General features: G+C 33.1%; 1 protein-coding gene across 1 annotated transcript in view; it reads right to left on the bottom strand.

Annotated features, from left to right (window-relative positions):
• Positions 1–1,768: 1,768 nt before the first annotated feature.
• The window catches only part of LOC129916273 (out at first protein), an 81,435-nt gene continuing 65,138 nt past the window's right edge, over positions 1,769–18,065 (bottom strand). Inside the window, exons 3-4 of the mRNA XM_055996131.1 lie at positions 2,434–2,752; positions 1,769–2,359 (exon numbers count right to left, since the gene is read on the bottom strand). Of these exons, the coding sequence (XP_055852106.1) occupies positions 2,076–2,359; positions 2,434–2,752 (603 nt within the window). The 3' untranslated portion in view covers positions 1,769–2,075. The remainder of the gene's footprint in view (positions 2,360–2,433; positions 2,753–18,065) is intronic.

Below are 18,065 nucleotides of genomic sequence, written 5' to 3'. Positions count from 1 at the left end.
TCAATTATGACAGAGGTAGCTATTTTTGTGAAACTAAAAATTAGAAATCAGATTTGTCCGATTCCGATTAACGAAAACCTCAAAACAGAGTGGCTTGAAAGCAGTGTTTATACTTTTCATCCCTAACTGACTTTACAACTACACACTGCACGCACATCGTTTTATGAAAGCAATGTTGTAGGTACAGATAAAAGGGATTGGCAAGTTTGGTAGCCAAAGAAAACTGCTGCTACTGTGCTACTAAAATTTTGCCACCCGTCTTTGTCGTTGCTACAAAAGCGCTTTGCAAGGCACAGGTAAAAAACATTATAAAACATGCGAAGCACGCAAGCAGGGGACTGCTTGTTAGAATTGAACTTCACTCTAAATTTAATAAATCCAAGGATTTCATTTTTTGTTCATATTATTCTCTAAAAAAAAATTATGTATATATTCAATAAATTTAGTATAATTTGCATTTATCTTTGTTTTTCCTTTTCAAAATACCTGACAAAACAACTGAACACTGTGCAAATGAATTTTGCATCTTTTACATCTGAATTTCTAAAGTTAAACAGACCTCCAGAGAGCAGTTTAGATTTATTTGGATTTAACGAGATTGGATTTAAAAAAATGGATTGAAGATTGCATTTAAGTAATGAATATTATGGATTTGGATTTATTTTTGACATTTGAATTTCTTTACATCCATATGTATTTTTTAAGTATTTTAACTATGTATTAAACGGTACTTTAACTGTAGTTTACAGTCGGAAAGATAATTGTTGATTTAACATAATTTTTGTATGTATGTTGTTTAATAAAATTAAGAGGTTTTGAAAGAAGGGGTATGATTATGTTCAGCGTGGAATTAAAAATGTAAATAAACAGAATAATGAAAAGATAATAAAGAAAATAAAATACACGACTGGGTCGCCCGTTCTTGCTCTTGTAGTCCAAAGTATCGTTATCTTAAATATCTATTTAAAATTTAATACTTTGTTTAGTGTCGAGAAAAAAAAAATTAAAAAAAAAAATGTAATGTTAAAAAAATTATATTAATTTTTTTTTTTCAAAAACTTTTTGAAAGTTCAAAATGCTGTATGTTAATTTTTAATAAAATTGACCAATGCTTTGATGAAATATATGAACTTAAAAAATATGTCAGTTTTTGAAAAACGGAAACGCCATAATTCCGTTCTCCGAATTTTTTGAGAAAAACTAAAAACGCAGTTTTGTTAGAATCAATAATACACCAAATTGAATCGAAATCGTTAGAGCCGTTTTCAAGAAAATTGCAATACCTCGAAAACGTTATATGAGAGATATGCGTCAAAAAAGAGATATTAAAAAATAAAAAAAAACGGTTGTAGGGAATTACGTAAAAATCATCTGTACCAAGATTCAAGCAAATCCATCCATCCGTTTAGCTCGATGTACATATGGCACAGACGCACAGACCGACGGACGGCATGACGAAATCCACTTTTTTGATCTTCTCCATCATCGTAATTGTGGTTTTGATTAAAACCTCGATTTTTTTCCACACGAAACCAATACTTGCCCTATAGAGCAAGTAAAAAATGTCTTCATTTCGAAAAAAAACATAGTTGAATAAATTAGTAATAATAAATTAAAACCGACTTTCTGTTGATTTCAAATTTTAAAATTAAATCTAATAACACTTCGGTCTAATAACTAACCGAAAACAATATAAACATCTTCCGTTTTTGTTTAAGTCAACTTTGTACAGATTATTTACAAAATAAATGCAAATCCAAAACGACGATTTGAATTGCTTTTCTTCATTTAATAATTTTGTCTATGAACTTTTTTGGTATAAAAAATATGCTTAAAATTATTATCAAGGCTGGCAGCGATTGAGTGGTAAATAGTTTAAGAAAAGGTTGATACCGGTAATGTCGGTGAAGTCGATAGGTAGAACGGTAGTGTCTAACTAGAAAGTAATCTTGATAGTTATAGCTTAGTTGTCGATCGATAATCTTTCTCTGAGATTCTACTATTGTTGCTATTATTCGATTGGCAACAACAGTTTGCAATGGTGAAGAATTATCGAGCAACAAATTCAGCACTCGTCATTCATCCCAAAGGCACTGCTGTTTTTGCCGCACATAGTACACATATTGAGTACATTTACGACATGTTTTAATGCCACATCGATAATTTGCTACATTCTGACCATTACCCATGGATTGATCCGGTTTTCCCTTGCAGTACTTCAAACCGCATGGATACCAGCCTATGCACATTTCCAATGTGCAGAGACAGGGTGCCCAAAAACTGGTAACTTCACTGCAGTGCGATATTAAACTGTCGGGAAATAGTTGAGTAGCTGCTTCTAAGCTCGATATTGAAGATCCTATTTGATCAAAATACAATATATTTCCTTTGTAATACTTTGCTATTAATATAGTTATACAAAATTAATATTACCTGGAAGTTCTGCCCATGATTTAACATCAATATCACGCACGAACGTCGCATCCACTGCTTCGGAACACAATCCTGACAAATGTCTTGTAATTGGCGTTGATTTATTTAAATGTATCCATGATGTCATTGTTATTGTTTCCTTTCCTTTATCTTCTTCCGGTATTCGAACTGTACTTGGATTTTTTTGACGTAATTTTGACATTGCATCGGCAGAAATGAAGTCACCTTTAATAAATTTGGTCACAAAGCACATAACTTGATACTGGCTCTGTCCACGTTCTTCTTCTCCTAATACTAATGCTTTTAGAACCTTCACCTCCTAAAAGAAATATTTTAATAGAAGAACAATATTAAAAGTCGATATACAAGTAAATATAACATGAAAAATGTGGGTTAAATTTATCAAGGAAGAAATATTTTCGCTTTTCCAAAACTAACGGCAAGGTATCAAATATCAAAGGTATTTTATTTGTGATGTGATTGGACTTACCATTGCATTTTAAAGCCAGCTGTAAACCATGTCTTTACTTTTCCATTTGAATTGAAAATGTAGAATCAATACTCACTAGGTTTTAATCCATTGGAGGAGAGACTACGAGATACACTACAGTACAATTAAAAGCTTTCAGAGGTTGAGATTTTCAATAAAAAAAGAAAAGGTTTATCCTTTCCTTTTTTTGTGTGTTTGCTAATCTGTGGGTCGTTTCAGGGATAGTCAAATAAAAAAACCGTTCATAATGGCTCCAGGACCCTATTTCACCAACTAAGTTACAAGCACAAATTTGTGGCTTGTAGATCGGGTTGGGGTCGAAACTCTGTAGGTGCCAAAATTCGGCTTTCAAAATTCTGTATTTTAAAATGCTGTAAATTCAAAATTCTGTATTTTAAAATTCTGTATTCTAAAATTCTGTAAATACAAAATTCTGGATTTCAAAATTCTGCATTCCTAAATTCTGTAAATGATAAAAGAAAAATTGTTTTGATAATGAAAAAAAATGCGCACTTTGGCCATAAAATAGTTGTCTATCTCACTCCGTTAAGGAGGGCGGGCAATTTTCAAAAAAATGACTTCAAATGGAAAAACAATTATTAAAAAACAACGGCAACACTTACAGTTATGAATGTTACTTTTTTCAAATGCTAGAGTTGTAGGTATACTTAATTTTAAATTAATGAATCAAGCTTTTTAAAACAGTTGTTTTCGAAATATACGATTTCGAAGTCAAAATTTGCGAAAAAAGTTAAAAAGTTTAAAAAACACGTTGAGTACTATTTAATAGAGGAAGTTGAGTGTGCAAAATGTGAGGACCAGCAAATATGACCGGATTCTTATACCTTAGACCCCGCATAGTGACAAAACACATCTTGCCGTTAGGTTTGATGGTCCCTTCCAACTCCCTTGTTTATTATCAAATTGTTACTTGGGTTGCCGTATGGGCGCAGAGGGGTAAATATTATAATTGATGTCTAGCAAGACAATTAAATCTTTAAATTTTTCAAATCGGTTCGTTAATGCCTGAGATATGACCAATTGTTTATAACTCACTCTCTCTTTAAATCTTTTATTATAAACAATTGGCATTAATGAACCGATTTTGGTCATACAGAATTTAGGAATACAGAATAACGACCCGTTCCCTTGTAGATCACAAGTACAAAATTGTACAATAGAACTCTGTTTCACAAAGTACAAATAAGTAATTCAGAAATTTGTGATTATTGAAAAAAAATTACAAGTAACTTTTGAAAACCACAAGTTTGTAGAAAAACCGTTTCACCAATTTAATTTTTTTCTTGTAAACAACAAGTTTCTCTCACGAACTTGTAAGGCTCGTTATAGTATTAGTGGAAAGTCGAAGCTCACATTCGGAAACTGTATGAGTTCTACAGTAAATAGGGTATCCGAATCAACTCATCCAAGTCGGAACTACTGTGCCTTAGACGATCAGGAGGAAGAGGTAGTCGATCGGCTGGAAGCTGTATAAGTATCACATTGACACTTCTACGAGGAAGCAAAAATCATACCACTGGACAAGTATCTACTGCAATCGTCGAAGATACTTGTAGGAAATATCGCCAACCAACCCAATCAACTGATGAGAAGAATGACAGCCTAAGAACAACATCTGGAATCTAGGTACCTTTGCGCTTTGGATATACTGGCTGAGCACATAATTTCAATGGACAACGAAGAAGTTAACTTTTACACCAAGTCGGCATACTACCGTGGCTAATGCCAACCAAACCAACCCAACTCAACTCAAACCCACAACTGGTAATCACCCCGAGGACAACCTAGTCAGCAGACTTTTTAAATTAAGTTTATCCATGTATAATATTTATTTATATTTTATAACTTAGTCATTGTATAAGGTTAGGCCCCTCTGTGACAGCAAAAATTTGTATCTATCAATGTATCTTAGAAATAAGTAAAATTTAAGTCAATTGTAAATAACAAGTTCAATAAACTAAATTGTATTGAAATTGAAAATTTTTATAGTCTTAGCTTCGACCGTTTTGTTACTTAACTCTTAAAGACAGTGGTTAAAATTGGTTTAAAATGAAAAATAAGTTGATATTGAATACAGACCGGGCGCTAGAGGTAGTTGAGTATGCAAAATATGAGGACCGAGTTTCACCAATGGATTAGAGTTCAGAAAGGGTCAAAAATCAAACCACATACCTGTCAACTTTTTGGTCCATTTTTTTTACGCCCCTAATCTTATTTATAAGGGGAATATGCCATTTATTATCTTTTAAAGAACATAGCAATAAGGAATTTAGACTTTCACGAGTTTTTTTTGCAGGAATCGTTCAATAGGTTATAACGGCAACTCTGTTGTGAGTGTAAGCATTGAAAAAATCGTCTCTATTTTGATTAATTTTTTCGTATAATTGTATAACCCGTAATTTGTAAAATTATTGACTGTTGTTTTTGTTAAACATTTTTTCGTTCCTATTTGAAGTCTTTTGCATTTGTTATTCAGTGAATAGTTCTTAATTAATAAAAAACATTTTTGTGCCAAGAAGTCGAAGTGAATTAATATTTTACTAGAGTATGACATTTAGCAATCTTCTCTAAATTCAGCAACAGTTTGGTGCATTTATTATAATATTCATTTTGGTGCTATTCGTGAAAACTACTTCTTACCAATAACAAATTACAGTCAAACTTCTTTATAACGAACCTTCAAGGGAACAAAAAATTGCTTCGTTGTAAAGAAGTTTTATAAAAAATTCGTTATATAGAAAATTTATTTTTTAATACTGCATGTGTTCTTTTAAAATAATATGGTACAAAAAAGAACTCATCTTAAGGAAATTTATTCATTTATATTTTTTAGTTAAAACATATCAACTTTGAAATTGAACATGCACATGAATCATAACTTTAAAATTTTTAGTTAATTCTTTAACATTGTTGATAGTGTACTAAACGACACATCAAATTTTTCAGCTACATACTTTTCTTTTCTCCACTTTTAATTTTATCAATATTCTCTCATAGCGAAATAGCCTTGTGATTGGCTAACTTAAAATGTAAACTCAAACGAACGATTTACCTGTCTATATGCGTACAATTTCTAAAACAAATGTACCCTTTTTCATGCATCCAAACATACATACATACAATAACTTTAAGAAAATTCTTGCCAAAACGGGGAGTTCCCTTTTAAAACTCGGTATACAAATCTAGTGAGCTTTTTTTCAAATTTGAAAATTGACATATTTTTATAAAGAAACGAATTTGCTCTTGGGTCAAAAAAATTAGTTCTTTATAAAGAGAATTTCGTTATAGGGAACTTCGTTATAAAGAAACTAACTCGTATGGAATGTTTTTTAAGGGGAAGGGGAACGAAATGAAATTCCCTATAGAGAAAATTACGTTATAAAGAAGTTCGTTATAAAGAAGTTTGACTGTATATTGCATACTTTAAGGTGCGCAAAATTGTTTAAATTACAATACAGTACAGTCGGTAAAATTAAAACTGAAAACACAAAAAAAAACAATATTTTGTTCTAATTTAACTTTTGGTGTTTATATCTGTGAAAAATGTTGCTTTTAAGGTACTTGTCTATTTTTTATAAAACTTTGATTGATAAAAAACAAATTGGCAAATTGTTTAATGTGCTCGGAAGTTATTTTGAAGAACGAACAATCCATTCCATGTAGTGGGGTGTGTGGTGCCTCATATCATCTAATATGTGCGAAAATGGAACTCTCAACCTTCGAAATATTTAGCGCTCATACAAATTTGCATTATTTTTGTGATCGTTGTAATTTTGGTAAGTCTGTATCTCTTTATTCCAAGGTTGACAAATTATTGTCAACCTTGGAATAACTTTTGGAACTTCAAAATCTTATAAATGAGATAAAGACTACAGTGGAAAGTTTGGTAAAATCTTCGCCGCCTCTTACTCCAGGTGCCAAAAGGAAAGCAGTAATGCAATCAGAACCTTCAAGCAAGAAGCAGAACAAAGAAGTTGACAGTCTGGAAGGTTCAACAAACGGACCGGTTCCCCCGCTTCCCGATTTGTCTGAAGCAGTTTCTGAAACTGTTACCACTTCCCCGATGGAAACTGAAACAAACGTCTCAACAGTTATACCACCTATTTTGAAGCTTATTCACAAGCCTAAAACTATTTTCCTTTCGCGATTTGATGCATCGACGACTGAAGATGATATTGTAAATTACATAAAAGCTTTTACAAAAATCGAAAATTTAAATGAAATAACATGTACGAAGTTAAAATTTAAAAATGAAAGGGAAATAGCTTCATTTAAAGTTAAAACGCCTCGTAATCTGTTTGATTTAGTTCTAAATCCTAGAATGTGGCCTGAATTCGAAGATCGTCCGCGCGGTCCGCGAAACACTGTTGATCCTGAAAAACTTTGTATCACATTAAATAATTCAAAAAACTAATAAGCCTCAAAACTCTGTCTATTTACTACCATAATACAAGTGGAATGAAATCTAAACTGAACGAATTGTATCTTAAATCCATTAATATTGAATATGATGGCTTAGTTTTACCGAACATGGCTGAATGGTACTGTTCGTGATAATAATATCTTGTGTAGTGACTATACTGTGTTTCGCAAAGATCGAATTGCTCAAACGAGTGATAAGAGCGAAGGTGGTGGTGTACTCATTGCCCTTAAATCTTCCCTGCAATCTATTGAAATAACTGCTTTGTATACAGATATTGAGTTCATCAGTGTAAAAATCACCATCCATGGAAAACCCGATTCGATTTCACATGCTATCAAACAATCTTCCGACGCGGTATTGTTTATTTTAGGTGATTTTAATATGCCAAAAGTTAAGTGGATTCCTGACCCCGAAGCCGGCTCTTTTCTTATTCCTGTTTTACCTGAAATTCTGAATGAAGATTGTTATTCCTTTGTTGATGAATGTTGTGTTAACGGTATTGTTCAAATTAATTATATAACAAATAATAATGAGAGATCTTTGGAACTAGTGTTAACTGGTTCACCTGATATAACTTCTTTGGAAAAATATGATAACTTCCTGTTTGCTGAATCGGAACATCACTTTTCAATTAATATTAAATATTTTGTTGACAACATTATAAAACCTCAAAAAACTGCAAGATCCTATAAGCTTGACTTCAAAAAAGTAAACGAGTCTCTGTTTTTAAATCTTTCAATCATATAATTGGGAAAATATGTTTGTGAACCCAGATGTAAATGATTGTTGTGCTACCTTTCATGTACACTTAAAAAATTGTTTGTCTGCCTGTACTCCGTTAATGAAAGTGTCGGTGGACTTCGAAAGATCACCATGGCTATCCAAGGATTTTCGTACTCTCCGAAATAAAAAAACTAAACTTTCTAGAAAATATCAGTTATCCTCATCTGTCACCGATTATGTTAAATATAGTGCTGCCCACAGGGATCTCCAATTTAAAATAAAAACTTCATACATGAATTATGTGAGAAGAATTCAACATCCAAATTCGGAAAATCCCATCATTTTGGAATTTTGTAAAATCTAAGAGGAAAGAATCCAAATTTCCAGCTACAATGAACTTCTGTGATAACACTTCTAGTGAGACTGATACAATCTGTGATATGTTTGCTGACTTCTTTCAACACGTTTACCAATTACCTGATTCCTGTGATAATAAGAAATGAGATACCTCAAATAACAATGTGCAATATTACCCTCAACTAAATTTTTCCGTCCCTATAATCAGTGAAGCTGTGATAAAAGATTATATTTTAAAAATGAAAAACTCAATGTTCTACGGACCTGACGAATTTCCTTCCTGTATATTGAAAAAAAAATATGTCTGTTCTTGTACACCCATTGTGTAATTTATTTAATTTATCTCTAAAAAAAATCAGTTTTTCCGAAAATGTGGAAATCTTCATTTATTTTAACCTTGCACAAAAAAGGAAATAAATCCAATATTGAAAATTATAGAGGTATTGCTAAACCGTCTTGTATCCCAAAAATGTTTGAAAACATCATGTGTGACCTCTTAAAAAGTAACTAGAGTCAATTAATTTCTCCTTATCAGCATGGCTTCACAGAAGGAAAATCTACAACCACAAACTTAATGTATTTCTGCTCGGAAACTGTGATAAAAAATTAGCATGGTTTTCAAACTTATGTTATATACTTAGATTTCTCCAAATAGTCCGGTCAAATTAGACTAAAATAAGGGGGTGAGGTTACATTAATTCCCAGCAAGCTGAAATTTGGTAGGATTGTTGGAAACGCCATCATAAATTAAATCTAAAAAGTCCTCATCGATCCTAGACCTGGAAAAAAATTTATTTGGGGTCAACGGTCACAAAAACTGGTTTTTCACGATTTTCTGCAAAACTGTAAGTCTTATCAAAAAATTTTCAATGCAAGAATTGTAGACCAGACTATTATATATAAAAAGTGCGATGACACTTTTTTTCCTAAGACCCACCGTTTCTTAGGTATAACGATTCAAAAAGTTGAAGTTGAGTTGTAACCGTCATAATCAAGCCGATAACTGGAAAATAACTCCCAACTGAAAAGTTCCTGAAATTTCATTATTTTTCTAGCTTGAATTTCGTTCTTCGATGGTTAAGAACATGGGGAAAGCAAAAAAAATGGAAATTTTCACCATTTTTCCGATTGGGGCCCTTCTCCCGAAACCATTTCCCTAGTATTTTTTGTTTAGAATGGGTCCCAATAAAATACAAAGTGTTCGATAGAGAATGGGCAACTCTAAAACGGCTGATAGCTACACTTATGACTGTTCCAAAAACAGATAGAAAAAGTTCTATCGCAACCAGTTCATAAAATATTGGCTTTTTTTCGTTCAGTGTATTTTAAATTTTATCATCTTATGTTTTCGTTCACTGCAACCACGAATGAATGAATTTTATTTATTTCTTTTTTTTATAATTTTCTAAAATAATTGGATGAGTACATAAACACTTAAAAATTTTCATAACTATTGCACATTTTCCTTAAAAAAATTTTTAAATCTGTTTTTTGATGCAAAATGTGAACAGAGTATTTTATGAAAAATTTTAAACGCCTGTAGTATAAAATATATCTACAGAAACCTAGGTGGCCAACTTTCTTTAAAATATTCTCGTCTAAGGGGAATATTTTTAAGAAAGTTGGCCACCTAGGTTTCTATAGATTTATTTTATACTACAGGTGTTTAAAAATTTTCATAAAATACTTCTTTTACATTTTGCATCAAAAAACGGATTTCAAAATTTTTTTAAGCAAAATGCGCAATAGCTATGAAATTTTTAAAGTGTTTATGTACTCATCCAATTGGTGTAGAAAATTATAAAAAAAAAGAAATAAAAACAATTCATTCATTCGTGGTTGCAGTGAACGAAAACATAAGATGATAAAATTTAAAATACACTGAACGAAAAAAAGCCAATATTTTATGAACTGGTTACGATAGAACTTTTTTCTTTCTGTTTTTAGAACAGTCATAAGTGTAGCTAACAGCTGTTTTATGGTTGTCCATGTAGAATTTAAAATATCTTTAGCGCAAACAAAAGCAAGAAAATAAAATAAACGACTTATTTTGTTGAAACAATATTAATGAATAATAAATTTATTGAAAATATTTTCTGATAAGAAACATAAAAAGTATTAGATTATAAATTAAAAATAGAGTGTGAAGGAATACAGTAAACATATTTAAACATATTCCAACACTCCTCCTCGTTCATACTATATTACATTTATTACGAAAATATTTATGTTTTGTTGCATTTAATGGTTTATTTAGTAAATCAGCAATCATTTCATCGGTTTGACAATACTCACGTTGAATGATATTTTTCTTTGCAAGATCACGGATCATCTTATATTTTGTATCAATATGCTTGGTTTTGTACGAAAACTTGCTATCACGTACTAACTCAATACATCCTTGATTGTCTTCGTAGATTCTGGTAGGCAAATCAATCTGTTCGTGCATCTCTATCAATAGTTGCCTCAGCCATTTTACTTCTTTTGCTGCCTCTGATACTGATATAAACTCTGCTTCACAAGTTGATGTTGCTACCATACTTTGTTTTTGACATGACCAGCTAACTGTTCCTCCATTCAAGAATATGATTCTCCCACTGTTTGACTTTCTATCTATTCGGTCATCAGCCCATGTAGCATCAGCATAACCAAACAGTGATAAATCATTTGACTGGATATTGCTGAGTTTTATTTTCAATTGAGGTGTGGTTTTGAGATATCTTACCACACGTTTGAGTTAATACCAATCATCTGTAGTTGGTTTTGATACTCTTTGTGCCAAAATACTGACACTTGCTGAAATGTCAGGCCTCGTGTTAACTGACAAATAGAGTAATCGTCCAATTAATTTTCTATATTTCGTGTTGTTTTCGAGTTCTGTTGACGGTTCTCTTTTTCCATAGTTAACTTCTAACGGTGTTTTAGCCTCCTTTGCATCTATCAGGCCAAATTCTGATGCAGTTCTCTTGATATAATTTGATTGACATAGTTCGAAATTTCCATATGAATCTCTGCTAACTTCCATACCCAAATAATGTTTAATTTCGCCCAGATTTTCCATTTTAAATTTTGACTTCAGAATACCTTCAATTTTCTTCATTTGATCAATTGTCATACAAACCACTACAATATCATCCACATAGACAATAATGTAGCAGTAGTCGTTTTCGATCATTTTTGAATACATGCATGGATCATTGTAGCTCTGATTAAAGTTCCCTTCAATCAACACATCATGTAACGCATTGTTCCATGATCTAGCGGCTTGCTTTAGTCCGTAAATCCTTTTCTTTAATAAGCAAACTTTTGATTCATTGTTACTTTTGAATCCCTCTGGTTTTCGCATGTAAATTGTTTCACTTAACTTCCCATTCAGAAAAGCTGTTTTGTCGTCTAAGTGGTAAACAATCATCTTTCTTTTTGCTGCTACTGAAAGTAAAGTTCTGAATGTGGTGTGTAACACAACAGGTGCAAAGACCTCATCATAATAACCTTGCGCTACATACCTTGCTTTGTACCTTTCAATTTCACCACTTGAATTTGTTTTTATTTTAAATACCCATTTACCTCCAATGGCTGTTTTACCTTTTGGTAAATCGACTAGTTCCCATGTCCCATTTGATTCGTGAGACTCAATCTCCTTCTTCATTGCAATGAGCCAATGCTCCTTTTCATCACTCTCGATAGCTTCAGTGTAAGTCTTTGGTTCAATCAGTTCTTTTGCCATAAATATTCCGCATGCTTCATTTTGAAAACGTTTTGGTGGAATTCCCTTATTTATTCGCTCTGAAACTCGTCTTGGTTGATGTAAATCTTGTAAAACAGGTCTCTCATTATCTATTGGCTGTTCTTGACTGTCTTGATTGTTGTTTTGAATATCTGGTTGAACGTCTTGATTGGTGTTTTGAATATCTGGTTCCGGATCCTGTAGTATTTGCCCATCATCTGAAGTTTTCTCTTGACAGTTTCTCGATCTATGAATAGAGCTCAATTCGATAAATTCTTCACTTTCGTCATCAATTTTGGTAATTTTCGAAGAACTAAATTTGACGTCTCGACTAATTGTGATCTTTTTCGTTATTGGATTATAGTATCTATAAGCTTTTGACTGCTCATCGTATCAAAAAAATATCATCTCGATTGCAACACTGTCAAGTTTCTGTCTCTTCTCTGCTGGTATATGGACAAAGCATTTTGAACCAAATATTTGAAAAACATCTGTACTTGGTTTTGTTCCGTTCCATCGTTCATATGGTATCATATCTGTAGTTCTTGTAATTATACGATTATGAATGAAATTGGCGGTTGTTACTGCTTCACCCCAGAAACTGAAAGGAAGATTAGCATCTATAAGCATGCAACGTGCCATCTCATCTCATCAACGTACGATTTTTTCTTTCCGCTTTACCATTTTGTTGCGGGCAGTACGCTGCAGTCAATTGAGTCTGAATACCTTTTGACTTCATGTATTCAATCAAACTCTTCGACGTGTATTCACCACCTCTGTCTGAACGGATGACTTTAGGTTTCTTCAAAAACTTCGTTTCACATAATGCAACAAACTCTTTCAGCTTCTGTTCAACTTCTGATTTGTGAGCCAACAAACAAATAACGGTAAAACTTGAAAAATCGTCAATAAATGTGACGATATATCGTTTGCCACTTGATGTTATTGTTTGCATGGGTCCACAAACATCCGTATGGACCAAATCTAATGTTGCTGAAGATTCTGTTCTTGATTTCTTTGGAAAAGGTACTCTAGTTAATTTCCCTTTCATGCATGTGTCACAAGTTTCATTTAAACCACAGTCAATTATCTGCAAGTCTTGAATCGTGCCTTTTGACTCCATAAAACGAATGGCTTCTGGATTTCGGTGACCCATTTTTCGATGCCATGTATGTATGCATTCGTCATTGTGTTTTAAAGCACAAATTGCATTTGGTTGGCGTAAAACATACAAATCACCAACAGCGTCTGCAACCCCTATTTGTTCACCCTTGTACTTTATTTCACCAATGCGATTGTCAAATTCAACGCGCATACCATTGTTTGTAATACGTTTAACTGACAAAACATTGCCGACCAAATTTGGAACAAATAGAATTTCAGTTCAGTTCAGTCGTTCAGACGTGTAACCACTCTGCTATTTCTATTAAACTATGGACATTCAATGTTCAAAGTGTAAAGTCTTAACTTCTAAAAGTAATTTGATTTACTGCGGGTGTTGCCGCTCGGCTTTCCATTTAAATTGTGCGAAAGTGAGTGAATCTCATCATTCCGCCCTCAAGTCAAATAAAAACTTAATTTGGCGCTGCGATATTTGTAAAAACATTCCAATTTTAAATTGCATAGCTAAAATCAAAGACTTTTATTCTTTCTTTATTGATAATAAGCTTGAATTTGAAAAGCTCATTACGGACCGTCCAAGTGGATCGAACCCCCCCCCCCCCCGGGCAACCCGATCTTACACTAATAAGGTAACAAAAGAATTAAATTTCTCTCCTTTTCCTCGACAATCATCTTCATCGGCCAACTCAAGCAAATCTAAAAACACTCCCTTATCATCTCGCGTCGCTAAAAGTGATGGTGGCAAAAATCTCTCACATACTAAAAAACCGGTTTGTGCATCAGAGCTCGCTGCAAATCAAACAATCAATACTAATTCTTCAAAGCAGAATTCGAAAATTGATAAAGCTTTGTGCAGTGAGGAAACAAGCAAGATTTTTGACGGTGTCTCAACTGATGCAAATTCGTACATTGGTTCCATTCATCGTATCACTGAAGACGCTTTTGTGAAAGATGTTGCTATTGTCGATGACCATGATGTTACTTCGAAAGCTGATGTTGTGGTTGTTGTGGATGATGTTGCTGATGATAACGAAGTGGATGATGTAGCTGATGTTACAGATGATAACGATGTTACTGAAGGTGACCAAGTTGTTGTTGCTGCTGAGAGTGACCAAGTTGTTACTGCTGCTGAAGGTGACCAATTTGTTGTTGTTGCTGATGGTTATGATAACGATGTTGCTAATGGTGACAAAGTTGTTGTTGCCGCTGATGGTAATGTTGCTGATGCTGGCGGCATTGTTTTGGTAGTGAGCGATGCTACTTCTCCTTGTCCTCAAGACATGAATGCACATGTAGAAGATGATGCGTTTGTCGGCGACACACACAATGTTGCTATGAAAATTGTTGCTACTGATAACGATGTATCGAGTGTAACTAAAACACATACCTCCCACTACTAGTGGTGTCAATGCAAATGATGTTACTATTAGAACTGATGAAAACACTCAAGACCGATTGAATGAAGCCAAGTCTACAAAAAAGAGACACACTAAGGAAATCACAGGCAGTAAAATGATAGATGATGGGTGTTTCGGTGATTTAATTATCCAGAGTCGGAAATGGCTTCACTTATCTAGTTTTCGTCCTACTACTAGTACTGAATCGATAATTGAGTATGTTTCGGCATCTAGTGGCATCGATTCTTCGTTGATATCTTGCTTTAAGTTGGTTGGAAAAGATGTTAATATGGATCTACTTAAGAAGGTTAATTTTAAAATTGGTATTCCAGCTGATTCATTCAACTCCGTTTTCAACGCTAATTTTTGGCCAAAGGGAATACAAAAGAAATAGATTATAAGTATGACTTTGTCAAGGCCGATTACATTGGTATAAATAACTTTTTAAACAGCGTAGATTGGAATGTGGTCTTATGTTTCCAGGACTTAGAAAGAAATTATAAGACTTTTCAAAACATTATATATGAAGCTTTTTCTTCCTATATTCCTGTTAAACGGATGAAGAAAAATAATAAGCCCGTTTGGTTTACAAAAAGCTTATCGAGATTAAAGAACACATTGAACAAAACGTATAAAATGAGTAAGGTTGGTTCAGGTTTTCGAAGCGAATATTGCCGTATACGTAGAGAATACGACTTTCTTAAAAAGTTCTTATACAAGCAATATGTATGGTCCTTGGAATCAAGTTTCAAAAGCAACTCAAAGTGTTTTTGGCAATACATAAACTCTAAGCGCAAATCTGTTGGTATTCCGGCTTATATGACCTATAAAGGTACCTATTGGTAGTAGTGATCTCAATAAAATAATATGTAATCTGTTTGCGTCATTTTTTCGATCTAATTTTAGATCTAATCCAGCTCATTCGGAACTGAACTATAATATTCCGACTATAATTGATATGGGTTACATATATATATCAGAAGAAGAAATTCTTTCTGCACTCGGCTAATTGGAAAATAGTGTGAGTTTGCCTCCTGATAATATTCCAGAAATTTTTTTAAAAAAATGTATGACAAATTTATGTAAGCCCCTCCATATAATTTTCAACTTATCTCTCCAAACTGGAGTTTTTCTTGATTCCTGCAAAAATTCATTCATAACCCCAATTCATAAATCGGGTTCTAAACAATCAATTGAAAACTATAGGCCAATTGCTAAACTTCAATTGATCCCAAAAGTCTTCGAATCATTGGTAAAAACTAAAATGTATGATGCAGTGAAAGCATACATATATATCGCCCTTTCAACATGGCTTTGTTACTGGGAAATCCACAGCAACAAACCTCACACTACTAACAAACTTTTGTATTAACACAATCGAAAAAAGAAGCCAAGTAGACGTCATATATACCGACTTTTCAAAGGCTTTTGATAGAGTTAGCCATAAACTTCTTTTGTCAAAACTTAGATCTCTAGGATTTCACTCTCAGATATTTGACTGGATCAAAAGCTATCTAGAAAACAGAGTGCAATCAGGTAAAATTGGTCAAACTAAACGGAAATAGTCTCGAATTATTCAGGGGTTCCTCAGGGCAGTCATCTGGGTCCACTCTTATTTATACTCTTTGTTAATGACTTACCTAGCTTTGTTTTAGATTCACAATGCCTTTCATTTGCTGATGACTTTAAGATTTACAGAGCAATCAATTCATTTTCAGATTGTGTGCAACTCCAAAATGATTTAACTTCCTTGTCAAAATGGTGTCTTTTAAATGACCTTGATTAAATATTAATAAATGTTGTGTTCTTACATTTACTAGGTCTTTTAGGTCCTTATATCTGATAACGTTCTTCAAAGAGTTTTCAATCACAAAGATTTGGGAGTTCTCTTCGATTCCAAACTAGATTTTAGAATGCATGTGGACTATATCGTGTCTAGAGGAAACTCTATGCTCGGATTTTTGTTCAGGAATTCTAAGGAATTTAAGTGTCCTTATACAATTAAGTCGCTATTTATAAGTTTAGTTCGACCGATTTTAGAATACTGCTGTGTAGTCTGGTCTCCTTACTACAAAAATGCGTCGAATAGAATTGAAAGAATACAGAAAAGACTTACGAAATATTCGCTTCTGAAACTTGAATGGACCCACCCGTTACCAACATATAATGATCGGTGTGCGTTGATTGATATTAAACCCCTTGAAATCAGGAGAATTTATTTTTTGATTTCACTCGCTAGAGATGTAATAAAAGGTCATATTAATTGTGCTCCTTTATTAGAACAATTTATAAGACATTCACCTAGACGTTGTCTAAGACCGAGGGCTAATCAATTTTTCTTCATCCTACAACATTCGACAAATTACGGATTAAATGAACCGATTACTAAAGCTTGTCACTTTTTTAACAAATATGCTGATGTAATCGAACTTGATTCTACAAAAGAAGTATTCAAAAAACATATTATGAACATTATTGTTATCGATTGATTGGTTTAGAGAAATAATTATTATTTATATGATAATTTTATACTTTTTGTATCTATGTCTAAGAAAGTAGTATGTATTATGTATGTATGTACTTATAGACGAAATAAATAAATAAATAAATAGTTATTTTCGCTTTATGTATCTCATTACGTTCGTTACAAAACTCTAGAAATCCAGTACCAATACCTTCGACTCGGGCTATTTTACCATTCGCCAATTTTATTGTACTTTGGTAGGATTCATCGAAGTTTGTAAATAAGTTCTTATGGTTCACAACGTGTCTGGTCGCACCTGAGTCAATTATCCATTCATGCGACACATGACCAACTGTGAAGAGAAAATCTTGCTCAGTTACCTTATACAAATTACCAGATGAAGATTTTTCTTCAATGCTATTGACTTATCAGCTGAAACCTTCATTTTGCCCTTAAACTTCTTCTCTAACCATTCTTTATACTTTGGGCAGTTTTTCTTGAAATGATCTTTCTTTTTGCAGAAAAAACAAATGCTTACTTTTCCCACAACTTTCAGGACTGAATCATTTATCCCTTCGGAATGTCGTTCATATTCAGCTATTACTCGTTGTTGAACCAACGCATAAGTAACCTCATCTTCTTTACGTGCTTCAAGTGTTGTGATAAGTGCATCAAAGCTGTTTGGTAGACTGCCTAAAAGCATTGCAGCACTCCATTTATCAGACAATGTCTCTTCCCCAATGTCACGAAGTTTTGTAAACAGCGCTTGCATTTTGTTAATATGAGCTTTTACATCACCACCTTCTTCGAGTTTCAAAGAACATATGGATCGCATTAAAAATACTCTATTTGACAGAGTATTCTTCTCGTGATATTCTTTTAATGCATCCCATGATTCTTTGGCTGTT

This window comes from Episyrphus balteatus, chromosome 1 (genome assembly GCF_945859705.1).
Source record: "Episyrphus balteatus chromosome 1, idEpiBalt1.1, whole genome shotgun sequence".
In the NCBI taxonomy this organism is placed as follows: domain Eukaryota; kingdom Metazoa; phylum Arthropoda; class Insecta; order Diptera; family Syrphidae; genus Episyrphus; species Episyrphus balteatus.
This window is presented reverse-complemented; position numbering and strand designations above follow the sequence as displayed.